The 22286-nt window shown below is 42.8% G+C and overlaps 1 protein-coding gene across 1 annotated transcript in view; it reads right to left on the bottom strand.

The window, feature by feature from the left end:
• Nucleotides 1–338: 338 nt before the first annotated feature.
• oca2 (oculocutaneous albinism II) overlaps nt 339–22286 on the bottom strand; it is a 30750-nt gene continuing 8802 nt past the window's right edge. The window contains exons 12-23 of the mRNA XM_076148652.1: nt 20724–20848; nt 19530–19668; nt 16026–16158; nt 14447–14594; nt 14044–14101; nt 13805–13913; nt 10967–11094; nt 9294–9353; nt 8470–8574; nt 6811–6904; nt 6091–6184; nt 339–426 (exon numbers count right to left, since the gene is read on the bottom strand). Coding sequence (XP_076004767.1) covers nt 339–426; nt 6091–6184; nt 6811–6904; nt 8470–8574; nt 9294–9353; nt 10967–11094; nt 13805–13913; nt 14044–14101; nt 14447–14594; nt 16026–16158; nt 19530–19668; nt 20724–20848 — 1281 coding nt within the window. The remainder of the gene's footprint in view (nt 427–6090; nt 6185–6810; nt 6905–8469; nt 8575–9293; nt 9354–10966; nt 11095–13804; nt 13914–14043; nt 14102–14446; nt 14595–16025; nt 16159–19529; nt 19669–20723; nt 20849–22286) is intronic.

Raw genomic sequence — 22286 nt, 5'->3', positions numbered from 1 at the left:
GGATTTCTGAGACTCAGCTGTCTTTTTTTCACTGTTTTTCACAGATTATCAGTGTAAAACCCAAATGATACACTGATACTTACAGGTTATACAGCTACTACCTCTCTACTCTACTAAATATGACAGCTGTGCTTTACAAAGTGGCTGGCGTGAAATCAGTTTATCAAGTTAGGCGTCAGTGTATACAACGCCAAAACTGTACATACTTGAAAAGGTGGTTGATCTCACTCTCTCTCTCTCTCTCTCTCACACACACACACGCACACACACACACACACACCAGCTACACACACGCTCAAACACATACAATCTCTTTGGTTCTGTACAGCAGTTGTTGATCACATGTTCCAACCAAGTCCAATGTGTGTGGCCAGCAGGTAGCACATGGCGATCATACATGTCATTATCATCATGGGGAATCCCAGCCTGTGAGAAAGAAAGAGAAGAAAACAATCATTTCGGTGTATCTCCTGGAAATGTGCACTACTAAATCATCTGCTCTCGGAATCAAATACTGGTTCTGTTTTGCATGTGACAGACTTCCTGTGTGTAAGGAGCTTTCCTGGTGAACAGTAACGCCCCTGCAGTAACGCATGGCCCGTCCTTGATCTCTATGATTGGACAACATCCATCTGGAATAAGCATTAGCCGTGTAATTACAGCTGTGGCTGCAGTAATCCTCCTGATTCCAGCATGTGGCTTCCTCTGCCACTACGTCACAACAATCTGAAGACTTAAACAGCACACAGATATGGCAGGTTGGATTCCACCCCCCCCCCCCCCCCCCACCCCCCCACCCCCCCTTCAGAAAATATTTTGTGTCAATACTAAATCAATAGAGCTACAACGTTACTTAAAGAATACACAACCTTTCATCAAGACACCAGGCTATGACATGTAGCCCAGGTGTCCCTCTAACTAGCCACATCTCCCATCTCTTCCTTCATCATGCCAAGCATTCCCACACCAGATGAGATCAATAATCTCTCTACCATGTCATTTCCCCTGGTCCATGTTCCGTCCCAGAGAGGCTCGGCTGGCTTCAGTACAGCAGCTCTACAGCAGCTGAACTCAATCGTGATGACCAAGCTGCTGTTCCTAAGGAGTCGACCCACAGCTCAGGAGCATAGGTGAGAGTTGGAACGCATCCACTAATACATTAAGAGCTTCACCTCAACTCTTTCCTTCAATTAGCACTTCCTTCCTCTATAGGATCAATCGTTTTTCTCGTAACAGGCTAAGTAAGCTGTAATATACATACAGTATATTAACAAACTTACTCTTGGCCGAGGCATTCTGGCCGCCTATAGGCCTTTATCTAACCTCCTCTCTCTCTTTAAATGCTCTGCATGTAAAGTGCTTTGAGATAAAGTTTGTTGTGATTCGGCACTATATAAGTAAAGTGGAATTGAATTGGAAGACAGTATCTATTTAAACAAAGAGTTTAAAGTAACAGCTGACAATATGGAAGCATTTCCTAAAGCAACAGCATTTCAGGGGGGGGCTTCCAATCAACGATAATAATGATATACGGCACACACACACACACACTTGCAGCCATGGGATTCTGTTTACTGTCCTGGTTGTTCAGGAAGCCAGGATATTGTCTGACATTCCTCTGGGACACGATGCAAAGTGACAGCAAGCAATAACTGACTGAAAGGATTATTGTCATTCCAGGAATTCCTTCATTTGACAACTTGTTGACTGCAATCCAAAACACTGAGAGTGTATCAAGCAAAACTGGATTGTGAATCAATCAGCTGTCTGCGGCTGACCGGCCGCAGGAGATCATAACTCCTGCCCTCATGGGTCTGCAGTGTGTTTTAATGAAGTCCTAACTAACCTTGGCTTTAATTTTAATCTCTGTTATTCATTTGGATTGGATCCGACCCTATATAAATACATTTTATAGGTTTGGTGTTGTGTTGCACTTTGTGTGACCTTTTGGAGTCATATCCATATAAACTTAATGTAAAACTAGTTCTCATTCTGAATGCTTTACTGAGCTCCACAGGACAATTGTCTCTTCACTCAACCCCCTGCACACGGAGGTCAGAAGTGCAGAACAGCTCTGCTGGAGCCGGCACAGATTCAATGTTCTGTTCAAGGACACTTCAGGCTGCAGGTGAAGTTCTGACTTCCTGTTCACTAACTACCCTGCTGCTCAGAGGCATAGACGCTGACTGACCCAACAGGGAGATGTCACTAAGGGGGGACATATTATTTGCCAAATGAGATCACATCCTGCTTGATGGTAGAATCTGTAAGGCCCTCCAGTGAGCACAAACTCCAAAATAAGCCAAAGTTAGGCACTTGTGACAGAGCAGAGTGAAATTTCCACTAAAGCCTTCAGAAAGTTGATCCATTCTGACATTAGGAAATGCCAGCTTTCGTCTAATGGTGACTGAAATTGAATTAGTGTCATGATGCAACTGCAGTGATCAGAGCCAAACCACGCTGTGTGACACCGTGTTGATTAGTCTGCAGTCCAGACCACTTTAGAGGACGTCAGCGTTTATTACAAAATCTGTTTCATAAATTAAAGATTTGTCCTTCGATGACTCCAAAGCTGCAGATGGTTTGGATGTCTCTGTGTCCCATTTGGACACATGGCAGCGCTTAGGGCCATAGCTTTGCTCCCAGCCTCCGACACAGAGCAGCACTGGAGGGTGAGAGCAGAGAGGGAAGAATGCTCTGCTGGCACGTATACAGGATATTTAACAAGCCAGCAATTTATCCTGGTCAAAAGAACAAAAAAGTAGTAATTAAAAGTATAGTACCTCTACTTTACAGAGCTCATATCATTAAAATAGCATTCAGAGCAGATGTTGCTTCATAGTGAAACACGTCAGAGTCAATGATCGATCCCATAAATAAGTCATGACCAAATCAATGGGGTGATAACCATGAACCTCCTGTTGATGGGTCACATCAGTGTTTACTTGTTGTGCTCATCATCCAGTTATCTCTGATGTTTGGGTCATTATGATGATGATGAAGCTTGTTGGCTGACCAGGCTGACGGTGATGAGCTCGGGTTGAGATTGGTTTTTATTTGGTGTGAATGTAGTTTCACAAATTATAAAAGCTTTAGTTTTGATGATTTGCCACGCATGAAAACTAAAGATAACCAAATCCGATGACTGAAGATATCCTTGTGAATGGGAAATGTTTTTGTAAACATTTTTTTAACATTCTTTCTTGAATTACCCACAATGGATAAATAAAGTACCTATCTGTGTATCTATCTATTGTAAATGTGACCTTTTTGTTCCATCATTTATTTATAAATAAGAGAGTATTGGTTGCTCATTGTAAAAGTGGCAAAACATTTGGTCCGCTGCCATAGAAACACTTCACTAAAGCCCATTGGACTACCTTGAAAACCAATTCTGCATTTCTAAAGCATCCAAATCAAATGTTCCCCTGGCCAGCAGCAGCCAGCAGACACATCTTACAGTTTCTGGGTGAAGCTAATGTAGTTGGCCAATCAGAAGAGAGCCTTAAAGACAGAACCTTAAATGGGCAGTTCATTCAGTGTGCACAGAGGTGCTGCAGCAAGGGCGAGTATTAATGGAGTATTAATCATCTAATCCACTCTGAAAGATTCAGAATCATGTCAGTTCAGTGGTTTGTGTATATTGATCTGTACTGTAGAAAACAAGTCTTTCCAAATATGAGAAATATAAAGTTTGAACAAAGTTTATTCCATTAACATGTAAGAGCTGAGATTTTAATCTTTCGGGAACAAATGTCTTTTTTGCAGATGAACAGAGTGAAGTGAAGAATCTCAGGTAAGACAAGGTCACCTTTACAAAAGTGAATCTGTCTGCTGAGTAAATTCCGTTTCCCTCTCACAGAGGGCAAATGAAACAATTCTTTCAATACGGAGCAGAGAGAAATAAAGGTTCACCTTCTGGAAACATTCCTGTCAGACTTTGGAATCTCCCACACACTGGCCGATTGCATGTGATGGAGGCTCCTGTAAGCTCTGATGTTGGCTGACGGAGGAGGTTGTACGCTTGACCGAGAACAGCGCAGGTCATCATAATCATATTTAAGCAGAGCAAGCAGGATGACTTGCAGAAATGTAGGATGATGAGCCTGCCTAAGGGGAGGAGACGTCCCTGATTACTGTGCAGTACAGGTACGTGTCTCATAGATGGGACAGTGATCGGTCCCTGCTGAGACACAGAGGGACACCTGGAATGGGACAAACTGATGATGTCACCAGGTGGAAGAGTCCCAAAGCACAGCGGTGCACCAGGTACAGAGAAACAGACACAAACAGCTGATAACAAATCTAATGATGTTTTATTTATGTCATGGATATCATATTTGATTTTATTTGTATTTTATAGTGTTGTCAAATAAAGAATATTCCAAATTCCAGGCCTGAGTAACTTCAATACTTCTGAATTGAGTCCCAAAGGTCAAAATGCTTTTAATTTAGGTGTCAAAGGCTTGATGAGGTGAATGGACTGGTTACTTTAAATCCAGCAACTAAAATATAAAAGCTGAAGGACAAAAGCAAAGCTGTGCTCTCTGTCTCACCTTATCTCTATTATTAAATCTGTGATCGTTCACTCATGTTTCTAGTTTCACGTTTCTTTAGAGCGTTGTCTTATTGATCACAGCGTCTCAGGAGAGATAAAACATTTCAGCCAATTGGCTTTGGCCTTTTTCAGTTGAATTTGGCAGCAAGAATAATCCAGAAGAGAAATCCCCTGACCAGTGTCCTGCATGAAAGCAGCTATGAGCTCTCAGCAGCTTAAACTGCACTCTGGATTGGTTTGCCCCCTTTAAACTGGACCATGCAGCATATGGAGTAGATGTTCTGAAGGTACCATCCATGCTCCACAGGTTAATGGCTTCTATAGGGAAAGATGATGAGAGCTTAGAGGCACGGAAGGTACGACCACGACCTTCCAGCTAACTGAAGAGCTTCTCTGAGAGTCTCGTTTTGCTTTGTGATGGTCTATCAAAAAGCATTCCTGCTCTTGAATGTAATCACCTGATGCAGCACTAGTTAGTCTCAGCTGCCTGCAGGCACAAAGACCCTCCTTCCTCTATACCTGCCTCTCAGAAACAGCTGTGACCCTGTGCCACAGACACAACTACACAAAGAGCTTCAGCCCACAGCCGCGCTTCCACAGACAGCCAGTGTAGCTGCAGTGTGAGAGCAGCGGAGGCAGAGGATGCTGCTATTCTTATCCAAATCAATTAAACCCTACATCCATCGGGTCTTTAATGACAACAACAACACATAAACATACTGTAACGCTGATGACAAACCAACCACCAGCAGGAATACTGACAATAATAGACACTGAGGCAAGAAAGAAGATTAAAATAAAACATCAAAACAAAAATGAAGATGGAAGTGGAAGTGGAGTATTTATCTAGTAAAACTAATCAATTCAGAAAGGTGACAAGAGGTTGGTAGGTAGGTTAGTTGGTAGCTCTGCATCAAGGCTTCTATGTAGGCTACTATGTAAATGTGTACACAGTATGCCACCTGCAGTTTCACATGAATGTGTTATAATGAATGGAGCAGAGCCCCCTCCACACACACACACACTAACTCATCCGTGCACATACAGTATGCATGTCCCTTACATCCTGCATGCTGCTTCCAAGTGATTGCACATTTAGCCTAATCAATCTACTATTCAGGCGTGTTTCCTCTGCCCTGACAGCTCACACGTCTCCAGGTGAAGCTAATTGAACCGGGCTGTAACCAGAATATCACTCAGCAGGTGGTTTCCTTCAGCCGCACATGTTTGTCTGTTTACGTGGCTTTCACGTGTCGTACTGTACGGATCTGGATGGAGTCTCGTGTCTGCCAGATTGTTCCTGGAATGATTTCCCCAACAGGTTTGAGTGTCAGAGTAGTCAGAACTCATTATATTTACAGAACAGGAAGAGGAAACAAGCAACCACACGTGTATGCGTTTAGTAATGCTCCCTACTATATCGCAAAATAGGTTGAGAAAAATCGGACCATCTATACATAAATTAATGTTTAGGTGCAAGAGTTTATAATGTGGTTAAGGCCTCTGGTCATGTGACACACTTTAGCTCTTACCTGAAGAATTCCATGAAGGAGAATCCATATCCGTGTTGTTCTGCGATTCCGGCACACACAACATTGGCTGATGCTCCTATCAATGTGCCGTTACCTGACCGGACAGAATGACACAACAAATAAGTTTATTATGTGGACAAGAGAGAAGAAGAAGAGAAGCTTTCCCCAAGTATCATCAGGCTGAAACTCATATGAATCTTTTTACTCTAAGCAGCATCTTTCTCTCTGATACTGCTCGCATCTCAACAGGACTCAGTGTTGGAAGGAGCTGAGCCTGACAGCATCTGCCGATCGATAAGAAGCTGTCACAGAGCAGTTGATTAAACCCAAACACCATGACAGCTTTCTCTCTGGGTGTCCTTCCCAGCCAAACAGAGCCGCCCTGCGCCTGAGGGCCGGTGGCCAGGTCGCGTCAGAGTCTGGATGAGACCGGCTTTCCCTTTTCGGGGCATTGTGCTGCTCTCACTAAAAGCCCAGCCTGGCCTCCCCAGGGAGCGACACAGCTGTACAGAAGTGTAGAAGTGCCTATCACATAAAGTAAATGATGTCCCCTGACAGTGGGAGGCTTTAAACATCTATACTTTAAAAGCAAGACAAGAGTCTGGGGCCCATGGGGAACTCTGGGAAGTGTTGCCCCACAACACAAGCATACACACCATCTTTAACACTGACGTCATGTGTTAGGATGCCCAGAGATTGAATGAGAACGTCATCACTCACCTCCTAGACAAGCTCCCATGGCTAAAGAGAAGATGAGAGGTTTGATTGGCAGGTTTACATCTGGATCCTGACTCAGGTTGATGAGAACTGGAATCTGTGGGCAAACAAAGACAAACGCAAAAGAATGTGAAACGCAAAAACTAATGTGAGACTGATGTCGCCATGGTAACTCTCCTGGGAGGAAGTGATGTCACAGTACAGGCATGGCTTTGGCTTAATGACTGGAATAATAAAATGACAAACACAGAGCACTTAGGAAAGATGGGTTTGTACTCAACTGGGACCAAACACTGGAAAACATGTTGCTGCCCAGGATTCTAATATAATGTTCCATCTCTTTCATATGAAAGGAGCGGTTGGTCACTTGTTAGTGAGTTGTTATAGCGCCACCATCAGGTCAACTGTTTCTCTTCTGCATAAAAAGTGAGTGCAAATGTTCAATGTTCGAGGAATCCAGTGGAAAAGAATTTAGATTCTATGATTTAGGGTTCGAAACGTCAAGTGGTTATTACAGTGCCACCATGAAGGCTGAACGAAAAAGAATTGATAGCGAAGGTCCTGACCCGAAGCCTATCAGCCTGCCAAATATGATCCAAATCAGATTACAACTGTCCAGGTTATCACTGTGACATGCAGGCAGACAAGCAGACATGCAGGCAGACAAGCAGACATGCAGGCAGAGGCAGAGGCAGAGGCAGAGGCAGAGGCAGAGGCAGAGGCAGAGGCAGAGGCAGAGGCAGAGGCAGAGGCAGAGGCAGAGGCAGGTGCAGGTGATGATAATACAAGCAGGTGTAAGCAGACACTGGATATCTGATACATACACACTTCCCTTAAAGGTAGGTAGAACTAAAACATAGAGAAACAATGAAAGAAAAGTACATTTACAATCAAACATGTTTATAGCCCTGATAGTTTAACCCTTCAGTCGTACCAAAGTTGTTTTCCTGTCATAATAAGCCATATCTCCTTCAGTCAGTCTGATAGCATGGATCCCTCTGCCTGCTGTCAGCACACTGGCACACACCCAAACACTGATTTCTACTGAATCTATCAACTTTCAGTGTAACAGACAGCTGACAACAACAGTGGTGAGGAGAAGTGTCTGATATTAAGATGTCTGCCACCCACAGTTATGAACGTCTGTGAGGTCATTTTAAAGTCGTGTTCCAATCCTCTCTGCCTGTGTGAATGCTGCTGCTCATTACATTAACCCTATATGAACTCATCCCAGGGGAAAGATACCTCAGGGCTTTGTGCAAACTGTTGTTGACACTGATTCCACCATAAGAGTCAAATATTCACGTGTGTGGGTTTGAATGTTTGCTGGTTGATCTGAGGCAGACGTTCCACAGGCTGAGTTACAATCTGGTGTCCAAAGATTGATTTCACCTAAATCAGCCGTATGGAGACATCTTGGGGCAGAAATTGCCAATTAGTTTGGATTTTGCACTTTATATGGTGCTTTTGATTGATCTCATGTACTAATATGACTTTTACTCAAGAAATACATTTGGTTTGGTTTATTGACCTTTCAAAATTCATTTAAAATGAGCCAAAGATCATTTATAGTTGTTGTTAGTAACCAAGATGCCACAGAACACCCATGTCATCTGGCTGGAGCATAACAGGGACATTTCACAGCAGAATGAAGTCTCTTACCATTGTGGCGGTGAAGGGAATGTTGTCAATGAGGGAAGAAGCTAAAGCAGACACCCACATCACCAAGATAATAGCTATGGCCAAACGCTGGTCCTCTGGCACCGACTGAAAGGAGATAATAGGAGAGACATGTAACTGCTGCATCCATTGGCTTTCACACACACACACACACACACACACACACACACACACTACCCACTCACCTGCACTTATTTCCATCAAACACAGTAATTATGTTCAAACTTTGACACTGAGCCTCTCGCCAGCGATCAGAGGCTGAGAGGATGAAGTGTGTGAATGAGTCTCTCTGTCTCATTTCTCAGCTCAGTAGTACACACACACACACACACACACACTGTGCCAAGCTCACTGCTGTTCAATGCCTCTCCCCCCTCTCCCCTCATGCCCAGACAGGCTAAACAAGCCCAAATCCTGTCCTTTTCCTGTCATTGTAGCCGTTGCAACAGGGGAGAGCCCATGCAATCCTGCCCAGCATGATATGCACTGATTTGGGACACTGAGCAGGTTAGAATCCAGAATAGCGGCCACCTGTCACATGTGATTATTAGTGTTATAGAGCCCCGTGGTCCAAACACAAGCTGATGCATCTATCACCTGAATCCTCAGATAAGAGATGGCTCGCTTGCATTATGCACAGGAGTGAGAATATGGAGAGAAGATAACAGGAATCACATGCAAACTAAAGAACTGAGTGGCTGTGCAGCACAATGAAGCAATGTGTATGAAATTAATTAGATTAAATTAAATAATATCATTTCACCAGAGCCCAATTATCACAAAGCCTGAGAGAAGATTAAACCTACCTTTATAAGCAGCGCTGTCTGTTCTCCAACATAATCAATAAGCTGCAGCTGGGCCAGCGCCTATGGAAAAACAAAGAGGAGATTCATTCATAAGACAACAATCAAAGAATGAGTTAAGTGTGAGATTGAACCGAGAAAGCTGCACAGCTGATTTAACAAAAGACAAACCTTTTCTTTTTACTACAGCAGGATGGCTTTAGGGAACAAAACGCATTCCTTATCCTAATGACGATGCAATGTTTTTAATGCATTCCACAAATGCCGAGGCCCTGTTGTCATTTAAAGATAGAGAGCCAGGAAACAGCAAAGCCTTGGCTGTGCTGACATCACTCTTTCCTTTCACACGGAGGCTCACAGGCAGAGAAAGAAGGTAATTACTTTCCTGAGCTCTGTGACTGCGTTTCTATCACTGCCCAATGTTCTGTCAATAGATCTAAGCACAGATCTTGTTTTGCTTTTGTGTTGTGTGAAAGAGCTTGTGGGAGGTAAGCCGGGCTAAAGCTACATTTATGCAAGCTGGGGCTCACATGACAATGAGTTGTGTTGACAAACCGAGGCCCTGAGCAGAAATCCGTCTTTCCTACATGATTATTCCCCCTTCTCCAGATATATGGGCTGTGTGGAGTGAATATACACACGGGAAAGTACATTTATAAACTAGCCATGTATGTTTTCCATACAAGAAATCACATTCGGCTATAAGGAAATCTTCTGGACGGCTCCCGACCCAACAGAATCCAGAACCACAGAGGAACGATGAAGCGCAAACTATACCTGAATGTAAATCTGACTCCATAGATCTATGAGGTGACATGGAGATCATTTAGATTCAATCACTGAGCCTTTGGGAACTGGGAAAGGAGACTTTTCTCACAATTCCTTTAGTTGATTGACCTGTTCAGACAGCGTGTAGCTGAGGTCACGCAGAGGTCATACTGGCCAGGTCACATTTATATAGATGAGCTCCTCTGACGCCTCCTTAGTTTGAGCTTAGTTCAGGGTCTGAGTGTCAAACCTGACCTGTGGGCTCAGAGGCGGGGTCGGCACGCTGCTCTACCAGGAACACTCTGACAAGTTCAGCAACTTCAGGCCAAACAAGACAGTCATTACTCCTCTGAAGAGAGTTTGTGTCTGGGCTAACTGGTTGACAGTTACCATTGCAGAACTGAGATACTGCCCTCCACACACACACACACACATGACTGGAGAAGTTTGAATCCTTGAGATGTCTGCTGCCCAAGGATCAAAGTATACAGGTCAACAGAATCACACAGCTGCTTCAGTCACCTCTCACCCAGGAGTCACAGAGCAGCCATGAGGAAAGAAGTGAAACACACAGTCTCCATATTTTATCTTACCAAAAAAATAGCAGATTATTTTATTTCATTTTATTCTATTTCATTTCATTTCAATTCAATTCATTTTTTTTTTTTATTTATTTATTTATTTATTTTTTTTTTTTTTTTTATTTTTTTTTTCATTTATTTTTTTATTTTAATCTATTTTATTGTAATCTATTTTATTTGAACCTTTTTTTTTTTTTTTTTTTTCATTTGCAATGTTCAGCATCCGGCCGTCAGTGTTACGCTCTAAACAGGATACATCATGAGAACTAATAAATAATAAATGAAGTGTTGAGTTTGGACAGTTTAACAGTGCAGAGTGTTAAATACCTCCATCAGAACAAAGAGAGCAGCGAAGAAGAGTAACGTGGCCCACTCCACCCGGTGCAGGATGATCTCAAAGTCCTGGATGTCGGCCAGAACCAAAAGCCACAGCGACCCCAGGATGGCGATCCAACCTGAGGAGGAAGAGGACGGAATCATTTCTCACAGATAATCACTTTATTTTATTTAAATATATTTAAAACTGTTAATAAATTCTGCGTCTTCCTTCTATTACATGAATAAGACATTATGAAACATAGTGTTTACTCTCCACTCCACTGTGAGAGGCTGTGTGTCTTCACCGCCCACAAGAGGAGGATTTTAAAACTTCAAAGTAGTTTAAAGTTTATATGTGAAGAGCTCATTTGCAAAAACAGAGAACTGACAAAACTAACCAATCCATCAACCAAAATGATGGTTGGTTGAAACAAAATAGAAATAAACTAAACATGCAAGCGTCTCACATAAGGTTTGACTGTTTTCATGCAGAGCCCAACACAATAAGGATTGAGCGTGACGTCTGCTGTAGATGTCAATCCAGGCTTTCATCATGTAAATAATGTCCTGACACACACTTGCTGACACACACGATGCACAGGATGTACATAACACTAACGCACACTAACTCAGCACTCTTGTGTGTGGCAGCTGAAGTGTTCCATGTTCCTCAAAGCTCTGGAGACAATGATCAAACACACAGATCGTCATAATCCTCATTCATTAGCACAGGACTCTCATTTTAAACACGTCCCAGTCAAGAGGACGGAAGCCGGCACAAACCCGCTGATATTTACAATTATAGACTTTTTCTATGAGCGGGAACAGTGTGCATCCACTTGGAGAGGATTTGATTAAACAGGTGAGCAGCAGTAATTGCTTTGGCTGAGGCTCTTTGAGAGATCGTTTCATGTGTGATGGGAGTTATTGAGGAAGGAAGAGCAAAGGGAAGGACAGACCTACGACTGAAGACGGGAGACAGAGACAGAAAAGACTCAGAGCCAGGTTTGGAGTGTGTTTGAACTTTTCCTTTACATTGTTTCATTAAAACTAAGCAAAGATGTTTCTTGTATTAGTCTGTTTTACAGGAGGCATTTGTGTGTGTGTATTGCTTCGCCCTGATAGGACTCATGATTAGTAACGGATTGTTGAATGTAAAGGAAAATAAAGGACAAGATTCAATGGAGGTGCGTGTGACACTTTTGTCTGAGAAGTGAAGGTCAAAACTGAAACTATTGAGGTTATAGCTTCTGATTCTGATTAGTGGATTCCTTTTTCTGGTCTCAGTTGTCATGGTTACTATCAAATGTGGACTCTTTAAAAGAAAAATGTTTCCTATTTATCTTTGAACCTGCAAAGATGGTTTGGATTTCCGTTCCCTTCACTTGTTCTCATCATCCATGTTCTTACGAATCAGTCTGTGCCATCAAAGATCTACAAACTCTGTCATAAATATCACATTTTAGTCTACTTCAGTGACAAACATTGATCTGTGTAGCGGAGCACAAATATAAGAAACACAGGAGAAGTTTTTCTGTTCATTCAGGTGAGATGCAACATCAAAATATGAGAATCCATTTGATTTCCTCTTTGCATTAATATTCCTTGAGAGCAGCAAACAACAATCAACAAACTTAAAAAGCTCTCCACTTAACAGAGCTTTTAGGCAGGTGTGTGTGTGATACACTCATTTATCATACACCAGACAGCAGCAGTGTTCTGAGACAGGAAATGTGCTCTGGTGTTTATCTTAAGCTGGACTGAACGCATGGAGCCGAAGCTGCAGCTGCTCAGCCATCAGCATGAATAAGACGCAAATAAGCCCATAAATATTAGTGATCATGTTCCATCTTGTCTTTATTGACTTTATTCAGAGTCTAAATCAAAGTGTTGATGTTTTTACTCCTTCTTTCCTGTGAGTTTGATTGGTCCATGCTCCTAACTCAGCATGGTTTCATCTTAACTGCACTATCACAGCAACACACACATTACACAAATTATCACATCCAGGGTCCAGACTGTGACCTGCGTGCTTTAATGAGAGTGTGTGTGTGTGTGTGTGTGTGGACGGACGCGCTGCTGTGGCGTCATTCCCATTGAATGAATGTCAGCGAGAGGCAATCTGAGCAGCTGCATTTACACCTCAAGGTGTTTCATCAGATGGAAGAAATACTAACGCTAGATACTCACACACACACGCACAGCAGCTTCCGATTCAGAAAATGAGATTGAGCGGAGCCGAGAGGAAAAAGGAGCTAGATAAAGTTTTCAACGAGTGGGTAAATTTCCTCTGTAGCTGCACTTAAACGTGACGATCCAGGTCCCAATGCGAGCCTGACTCATGCAGCTGCACTGCGATCTCACTGCATTCTGCACATTTACACCTGGAGTTCATGCAGATTAGACCAGCTAGATACAGACTTCATTTGAATACGATAGGAGCCTTTCGGAAATACTCAAATAAGCTAATAGACAGTTTAAAGCTTCCCATTCTGTCATGCAATACACTCCTTTGATTGATCTGACTCCAGTCCTGCACAGCCTAGCATTTACACCATTGTTTAGGATAATTCATATGATTTTCTACCCTTTGATATATTCATTGACACAGCTTTATAAATGATAGTTGTTGAGGAGATGTGCCGGGTCTAAATGCAGTTTAGTATCCATGTAATTTGTTGCTTGTGTTTGCTCGTCAGCCCCTTATTTGGAACGTGAGGAGAGGAGATGTAAGTGTTTCATAATTACATGACAGGACTTCTAACAGCCCATGAGGCCTGAGGGAACAATGCAATGTTTCTTAATCACTGGGCTTTTCCTGCTCTAATGAGACGGTGCACAGCTTACCCAGTTCAAGATGAATACTGGGGACGAAGGAGTTGAGGAAGAACATGAAGATCACCACAGCCAGGACGGAAACACATTTCACCAACAGAACCTTGTCAGTGATTCTGTGCTGTAGAGGAGAAAAGGATTGATTATTTTCCATAGTGAGTTTTGCCTCAGACTGACTCTGAGGCCGTGTTCATTACTCAGATGATGTCATTGCTCTGCAGGCACAGTGGGGGGTGAGAGATCAAACCTACCTTTTTCTGCAGTTCTTGAATGTTTTGCTCCCAGTTTTTATCCTCTTGAGAGATTTGCCTGTTGGAGACACGAGATGTTTGGATTTAATTTGGTTAATAAGCAACTCAGCTTTTCATATCAGAGGTCAGCAGACCGACCTGTGTGTGATACTTGTTATAGACTTGTTTCCATGTGCAGCTATACACACAGAGTGAGGCAGAACCTTCAGTTTCACTCTAAAGTTTATAAAAGTTCATGATATCCTGGAGTTTTGTCTCATTTCACACAAAGTGCCCCTCTCCTGTTGCTTTCATTGTGTGTGTGTGTGTGTGTGTGTGTGTGTGTGTTGTCGGAATAGAAGAAGCAAAATGGCAAAATGGCAAATAAATGATGATGGGGTTAGGGTTGTCGTTTGTGTTTTACCTCTGGAATGTTTTCATCATTTTGCGGAGGAGGCTCTCTAGGTTGAGGACTTTTTGCATCAGGAGGCATTTCACAGCTGTCTCCTCTCTGCTGGCAGGGTTAATGCGCTGAGCCGTCTGCCTCCAGACCAGGATCTCATGCTTCAGTTCTAGAGGAGCAGGGAAACAGAGCAGGTCTGTCACGTATGAAGCAAACACAGACAACACAACACACTGCAGCCGCATGCTGGATGTTTGCATTGGATCCGTCTGGAGTCGCTGAGACAACAACAACATATTCTTGCTTTGATCCCCTATAGAGTATCTAATGCAGCAAGGCCATGGTTGCATGAACTGGCTCAGAAACAGAAGCAGAGGTTTAGCCTAAGGAAGCTGGACACCTGTGCAGATATCAGTAGGTGCCATCCGTTGTCAGGAGGGTTGCTAGGTGACCTTAACAGGCAAAGGCAAAACATTCCTGTAAGCGAATTACCAATGGTAGCAGGGGTGTAGAGATGATTTAGCTGCAGGAGCGTTGGTGTGAGAAGCAGAGACTCCACAGGGGGGATTCATGGACGGGCTACCAGGCGGCTTCACCACAGCGCTCACCAGCAGCTTCCTTCAATCTGCCTGCAGTGCACTTTGAATATTTACCTCCAAACTGTCTTCCTTCCTTCCTCCCGTCTCTAATGGGAGCAGGGTGGCGAGGACCTGGGACTGGGACTGGGACTAGGACTAGGACTGGGACTAGGACACTAATGAGCCCACCCTGAGGTTCTCTCAGACCGCATCAAAGCAGCATTGTGTGCTTCAATGCTAATAAGATCTGATTGTGTTGGGAAAACTGCAATACATTTCATAGAAATATCCCTGGATTCATAGTTTTCCCATGATCCACATCCTGGGGGTCTCATGTAACCATCAGTAGTTTCCCCAGTGAAGGTCCAGCATGGAGGACACACTTACAGAGTTCTTCCTCTGACATATGAGTTTCATATTCCTCTGCACAAAACAACAAAAACTCCCTCATTTAAGTTTTCAAGAGTTGCTGGAACGATGAAAGATCGATCAGGGAGAGTTTATGTCACTGTGAGGACGTTTAAAGCCAAAGTCTGACCAGATCCCTGCTAAGAACACATTTTAAAACATCAATACTTAATAGGTTTATGGTTGGCTGCTTCCAATATAAAGCAGGATTGCAGTGAATGCTGAAAGGTTAAGTAGATTTGATCCTCCATCATTTTTCAGTTTTGTTCCACATGGTTTATGAATCCTGAATAGATTCTGCTCCCGAGCGCTGAATGTGATTTGCGTTGTTAGATTTTCTTCTATGCAGAGCGAGAAGTCACTGAATGGCAAAACAAACTTCTCTCAGACGGACTAAACCTTTCATAAAGACTTATTCACAACCATCAGTGGTGCTAACAATACAAAAACATTGAAAGATCCATAATCAGAGCCTCTTTCTCTCCCGAGTCCAAACTTTGTGACCGCTTCACCTCACAAAAACATTATTTTCAGTGAAACTATGCAAGGGAAAGGAGAAGATTCCACACATCCCCAGAATGAAAGTAAAGTGAGGCTGCAGCGCTGCTACTCACCAACTATCTCTATGGACTCTTTGTTGTAGAGCTTTTTGTTCCAGTAGAGCATCCGCAGCAAAGGGAAGGAGGAGAACAGGACCAGGGAGATTCCAAGGAACATGTAGCCTGTGAAACTGGCAAAATCAATCCCCTGTAAGACACAGAATAATAAAGTGTTAGACACCACAGCCTGAGAACAAAGAGATTCATTTCAAATGCACCGATGGACCGCAGCCAACTTCACACTTCTACAGAAAGGCTGGAGAGTCGTGGATCTGAACTGTTCCCTGTCTGAGCATTAGATTGTATTTATTAATACCCAAACTCCTAATATAACACATAATTCAACTTTATTTCTATTGCCCAATATCACATATAATGTCTCAAAGGGCTTTACAGAAACCACAACATCAGGAAATGTGTCCAATCTGCCCAAAGCTCTCTAGGAAGAGAAACTCCAGAGAAATCCCTAATGTATGAGGAAGAAGGGAAGAAACCTCGGGAGAGACAATTCCAAGAGAGATTCCCTCTCCACAAATGGATGGAGATTATACAAAGGTACAAAAAAGGCATGAAGAGCAGGGAACATAAACAGTCCTGCAGTAGGAAATAACATGTAAGAGGAATACTAATGAGGGCTAACAGGGACATTCAACCTTCTAATGTTTAATTGTACAAATTACATTTCTCTCGCTGTGTTCTGTAATAACGATGCTCACATGTATACTATTACACTTACTTAGTAGCCTCAGGAAATGAAATAAAAGTGTGAAATGTGCTCCTGCTGCTCAGCATGGGGAGGATAATTGCACCCTGCAGGTATTTTCAGCTTCGCCAGTCTCCAGTGTTGCAGCGATTATGTTTCATTTCCCTGCATGTGGCGTCATTAACACACACCTTTTAAGAGTTATAATTTAAGGCATTATAATGTGTGTGGTTGTTTCACGCCGTCTCTGCACAGTGATGAAGGATCAAAGTGTACAACATGCAGGGATAAAGCTGGATCATAGTGACCTCTACAGGTTTGGGCCTTTTAGAAGTGCAATCAGAGTCTGAGATGAAGAGGAGCGCTCAGGAAAATGTGGCGGGAAATCAAACTCCAGGAAATTGTTGCAAAGATTCCTTGCTGTTTTTTTTTCGTTCTTCAGTTTAATCTTATTTTGTCTTTTTCTTATTTTGCTTCTGTTGATTTTGCTTCTTACTTCATTCTTTTACCTCTTTTAGTAAACGAGCCAAACTAGAAACTAGAAAACAACTTTGTCAAGCACGTAAAGAATCCACTGCCTTAGAATCTGAGCAAGGCACCTGGCAGATTTATGTCACAACACAACTCATGTTCCAACAACACACAGAATCTTATTAATGACATTAATTATGCCATGTCAATGATGTCATGTGTCTCATCACCCTCAACTCTGACTCCTCCTTTATCTGAGCCTCTAGGGATTCAGTCTCATGTGAGCTTTTTGTAATGTAACCTTTGCAGCTTGCTGGTCATGCATCAGACTGCAGAGGAAAACCACTTTTTGATTAAGACACCAACATATAAAGCTGAGGAATGTAAATCTAATGTCTCCTTGCTTAATGAATCTCTCCCTGTCGCCCTGTTGTCCTCAGGGAGGTTTGCCCACATGTCACTGCCTCCTCTGCGTGTTTGGATGAGCTCCATTTGGCCGGGCGGATTCACCGGGCCTACTTAATGAAATGATATTAAAAGGAGGCAGAGATTTTGTATGCAGCACGCGATCTTTCTCAGTAACAAATTAAACACAAGGACACTCTGACAAGGAGAGAGAGAGAGAGAGAGAGAGCTGAACACACACTTCACAGCTGTGCCTCTCTCCAGCTCTGGATTTCCCCCGAAATCCCTCGGACACAGGCGAGCGAGCGAGCATGGAAACAAACAAACAAACAAGCAAACACAACCGTGCATACACACACATGCTGTCCTTATCTGGAGCCAGACATGACTGAACCAGCGCACCGCCGTGTCCCTGCTGTTCTATCACCTATGAAAACGGAGCCAAGACAAACTGGACAGCGGCCGGTGGGAGGCTGGTAGGGAACACGGAGCTGTGTACTGGAGGAGACCACATACTGCTGCACCCACAGAGGCTAGAATGTCACCATGGTGAACAGATGCCACAGCAATCCGTTTTGGAAAATGTCATGTCTTCTGGTAATGAAGCATCACAGCCCTCTGAGTATAAGAGTAAAGGTGAGGACAGGAGCCTAGAAGTCATTGCCCTTTCAGCTTTACTCAACAAAAAGCTCTTATACAACAGATGTAGTCCTTTAGTTTCACAGGCAGCTTCATATACTTCACAAAGACTTCATACTTCCTTAATACCATGATTAAATATCTTAGAATAATATAATAGCAGTCATTCTCTCAATACCAAATACCTGATACTGTTAAATCTTGGTTAGTAGGATGGGTCATTATGTTTAAATAGACAAATCAAATCAGATGTATTTGTACAGCCCAATGTCCCATATAATGTCTCTAACAGCAGAGACATCCTGACCTGCTCAGAGCTCCAGAGAAGACCAGGAACAAACACCTTAATGTATATAAGCCTTAACCTTAAGAGAGGCCTGCAAGAGACCTTCAAGAGGCCTCCACCAGTGGGGAATACAATAATACAGCAAAGAGGAAAAGCAAAAGGGTTTTTCTTCATGATAGATAGAAGGGGACAATGCCATAAAGTCATCCAGTTTAGGTCTTTATACTAAATGTGTTTGTGTAACCATGCAGCCACAGCATTACAGCGTCAGAAGGCTGTTACAGTGCAGGTAAAGATAGGAAGTGGTCACTGTTCCTGTTCCTATCGGCAGCGTTTTGACATCTTTAATTTGTGTGATTTATGATGCTAGCAGGATTATAAATTGGTCTCACAATCCTGACATCACATCTCCATTCATCACCTTCACATCCAGTAAATACACAGATAGCGGTGAATGGAGGCATTGTGTGATGAAGCCAGCAAACACAGATGATCAAACGTGTCCATGAGTGTGATGTTTACATACATGCTAATGCTTCTGCTCTGTGTGTGCATGCTAAACGATGCATTAGCTCATAAATGTCACAATGTACTGGGAATATGAATACAGATGCTGTTTATGATACCACCAGTAAACACTCACTGTAATGCAGAGAGATTGAAATGATTTAACTACAATTCACTTTTTCTTAAGCTTGTGGGTAAAAAAAAACTAAGTTTAAAAGAACTGTAGCAAAGAATTGTCCACTAAAGATATAATTCTATGTTGTGAATCTATGTTAAAGAGAACAGAGACATAAATCACCTCAGCATTCTGTGGTCCTACTTCATTGTGATGTCATCCATTTATACAAATCCTACATAATTGAAGAAGAAGATGATATTCTTGACTACAATTTGAATGAGCCCTCCAGCAGAGAGTGAACTAAGAGTATTACCTAACAAAAAAGGTCATGAAAAGCCTTAAGTGTGTTTTACAGGAATCTGATCTGTTAAATTAACAATTGTGACTTACTTCTCTGCGCAGGCGCTGATTTGAAACGATGATCACATTGGGTGGATCTCCCACAGCTGTGGCCGCCCCTCCAATGTTGGTGAAGATGACCTCTGCAATCAGGACGTGCCTGGGGTCCAGATTCAGCACCTCACACAACCTGCACCATCACATAGAGACACACAAGCCCTTTAGCACGGATTATAATGGAGAAATACATTTAAGAATAGGAACGGATACTGAAAGATAACCAATATTGGTCCATCAACAAGTGTCTGTATAAGATTTCCATCCTGTTGGCCTGGCAACAAATCAGAGCCTTTTACTGATGTTCTTATTCTGGGAGTCTAATGTGATTCAACTCACATCTGGTTATGATTTGGTAAAGAAGCTAAATCAAGAGCTGTATGAGTGAAACTACAGAGATGAAGTCAGGGCTGAAACAATGAGGAGGGGAGAGCGGTGGGCAGCACAGAACATGATCGGTTAGACAGCAGCACAGGAAATTGTAGCTTTCATGTATTTGTTCCATTTTTAGGTGAGTAATGTTGGGCTCTCTGTGTTGGACTGTATTTATGTGTTTTCATAGAGACGACAGGGACGGAAAAATGTGACAATTTTGAAAAATGTAGACAATAGATAATAACATATTCATTCAGATATAAACACAAACTCTACTATTTTAAACTCATAATGCACAATTCCCTTCTTTGTAAGTGTCAAGAGCTGCTGCTACCAATCAAGGAGGAGAATAGGGAAGGAATTCTGGCTTTAATTCCTACTGAAGATATACAAAACACTCCAGATGTCTGTGAAAGATAAATATGGAACCACAAGGCGACAGAACATTGCAACCTTTGTCACAGGAATGAGGATATTTCTGATCACAAACATAACAAGTGGCAACAGGCCAGGTACTGTCTCTTTAAGAACCCCTGCTGAGAGACCTGTCCTGTTCTGATTGGCCAGCTGGTTGATTACTAACCTTCACGGTCTCAAAAGTGTCTGACCAGATGTGTTGGAGTCTAAATATCAAAACATTTCTATAGATCCATACCTACAGAAATGCTCCTATAGAGTTTTGCATCGAGACATTAAAATGTATTTTACTCCCTAAGTCCCTTTCCTCATTTTGTACAGGTACAGCATCTACAGCTGCAGCCGCATGAGTGACAACAAAAGCAAATTGCTACTTGCTGTGTGTCATGACTGTACCTTATGGTGACGGGAGTGAACAGCATCATCGTGGTCACGTTGTCCAGGAAAGCAGAAAGAATGGCTGCGATCAAACAGAGGATGATGATCATGGGCCAGACTCTTCCTCTGGACAGCTGATAGGCCTGCAGGAGGAAGAAATGTATTACAGCAATCAGGAGACATAATGTGGAGGTTGTGATGAAGACGATCCTCATGCATGCTTCAGGAGGAATTACTGGATAATTGATATTCAAATACAATCAGTTTAAATTAAATTCAGGGGGCGGTGATGCTGCGAGGTCGTGTTTCTCTCCGATGGTGGATGAGCCCATGTTGACGTTTGTTATACTGGAATTACAACAAGATCAGAAAAAGGGAGACAGAAAAATGCCCATTGAGCACTTTGGTGCACACTGAGTAAAAACAGGTTGTGTCTCTTTAAGGCGTTGGGCTCTGAGCAGACTGGTCTGTTCTCTCAAGGGCAACTGGACGAGCCATTCATCAGAGAACTACACACAGATTCACACTCAGAGACGCTGTCTTCCTTAAGCCTGCTGCCTTTGTTTCAAACCTTCAGGGGCGTCGCTGTTTCTACGTCATATCACGATGCGTCACACCTGCTGAGACGCTCTTAGAAGAGATTTAATATGGAGGGTCTGCCCTTGTCCCACACACACTTAACATTCATGAACCTGCACAAGGCCTCTCCTCTCTGTGTTCCTGTGCTACTGTACCTGAAGGACACACACACACACACACACACACACACACACACACACGTGTCCTCCTTCAGCTGCTGCTGAGAGCAATCAGGACTATACCAGAGCATCCAGAGGGGGCCACACTCTGACCTTGTGTGGAGTGGAGGAGAGTCACTCTATCTTCTATGGTTGATTCTATTATCATATCAGAAGAAGCATTTACAAGTGAACCAGCCTCAGGAAATTTCATTTTAAAAGTCTCGCACAAATATTAAATAACACTTTTGTATTAAAGGTGACGTCTATCATCTAAAGCTCCTTTACATCACAAACACAGCTGAATATGAAGAGATTGACAGGTTGTTTATTTCAGTGGAGTCAGCATCAGAGCGTGTTCGACTCTCTCTGAAGGCTCAGCTCAGGTCAGCGCAGAAAAACTGCAGCCTGAACAAATCTAAATGCCAGAAGCTCTCAAACAATGGGGAACTAGTTTCACTTTTCAAAAGCTAAATTATAATGACAATGTCATTTACGTGAAGTGTCAAAACAAAGCATGCAGAGGAACAAAGGCAAAGAGGAACGAGGAGAAACAAAACAGTCTGCACACTTAAAACCTCCATTATGTTCAACCAAACAACAGAAGGACACCAGTCTATCACCTGCACTGATCTGCTATGGTGCTGGTAGGATGTATAAGAAAATGGACCTCAGAGCAGCTATATCTCTGAATGTATCTCATGAAAGGACCTTATCCAGGCGTCAAACAGATTTTGAAAGTGTCTGATGCCTTTTCTGTACTGATCCTGTGTCGGTGGTTTAAAAGGATGATTTGATGGAACAGAGCTTAGAAAGAAAAGCCATGTAGAACAAAGTGTTTCCT

Source organism: Genypterus blacodes, unplaced genomic scaffold (assembly GCF_046128005.1).
Source record: "Genypterus blacodes isolate CSIRO-AG114 ecotype Tasmania unplaced genomic scaffold, CSIRO-AGI_Gbla_v1 ptg000041l_1, whole genome shotgun sequence".
NCBI classification, from domain to species: domain Eukaryota; kingdom Metazoa; phylum Chordata; class Actinopteri; order Ophidiiformes; family Ophidiidae; genus Genypterus; species Genypterus blacodes.
The sequence above is the reverse complement of the archived record's forward strand: the minus strand, read 5'-3'. Positions and strand labels throughout refer to the sequence as shown.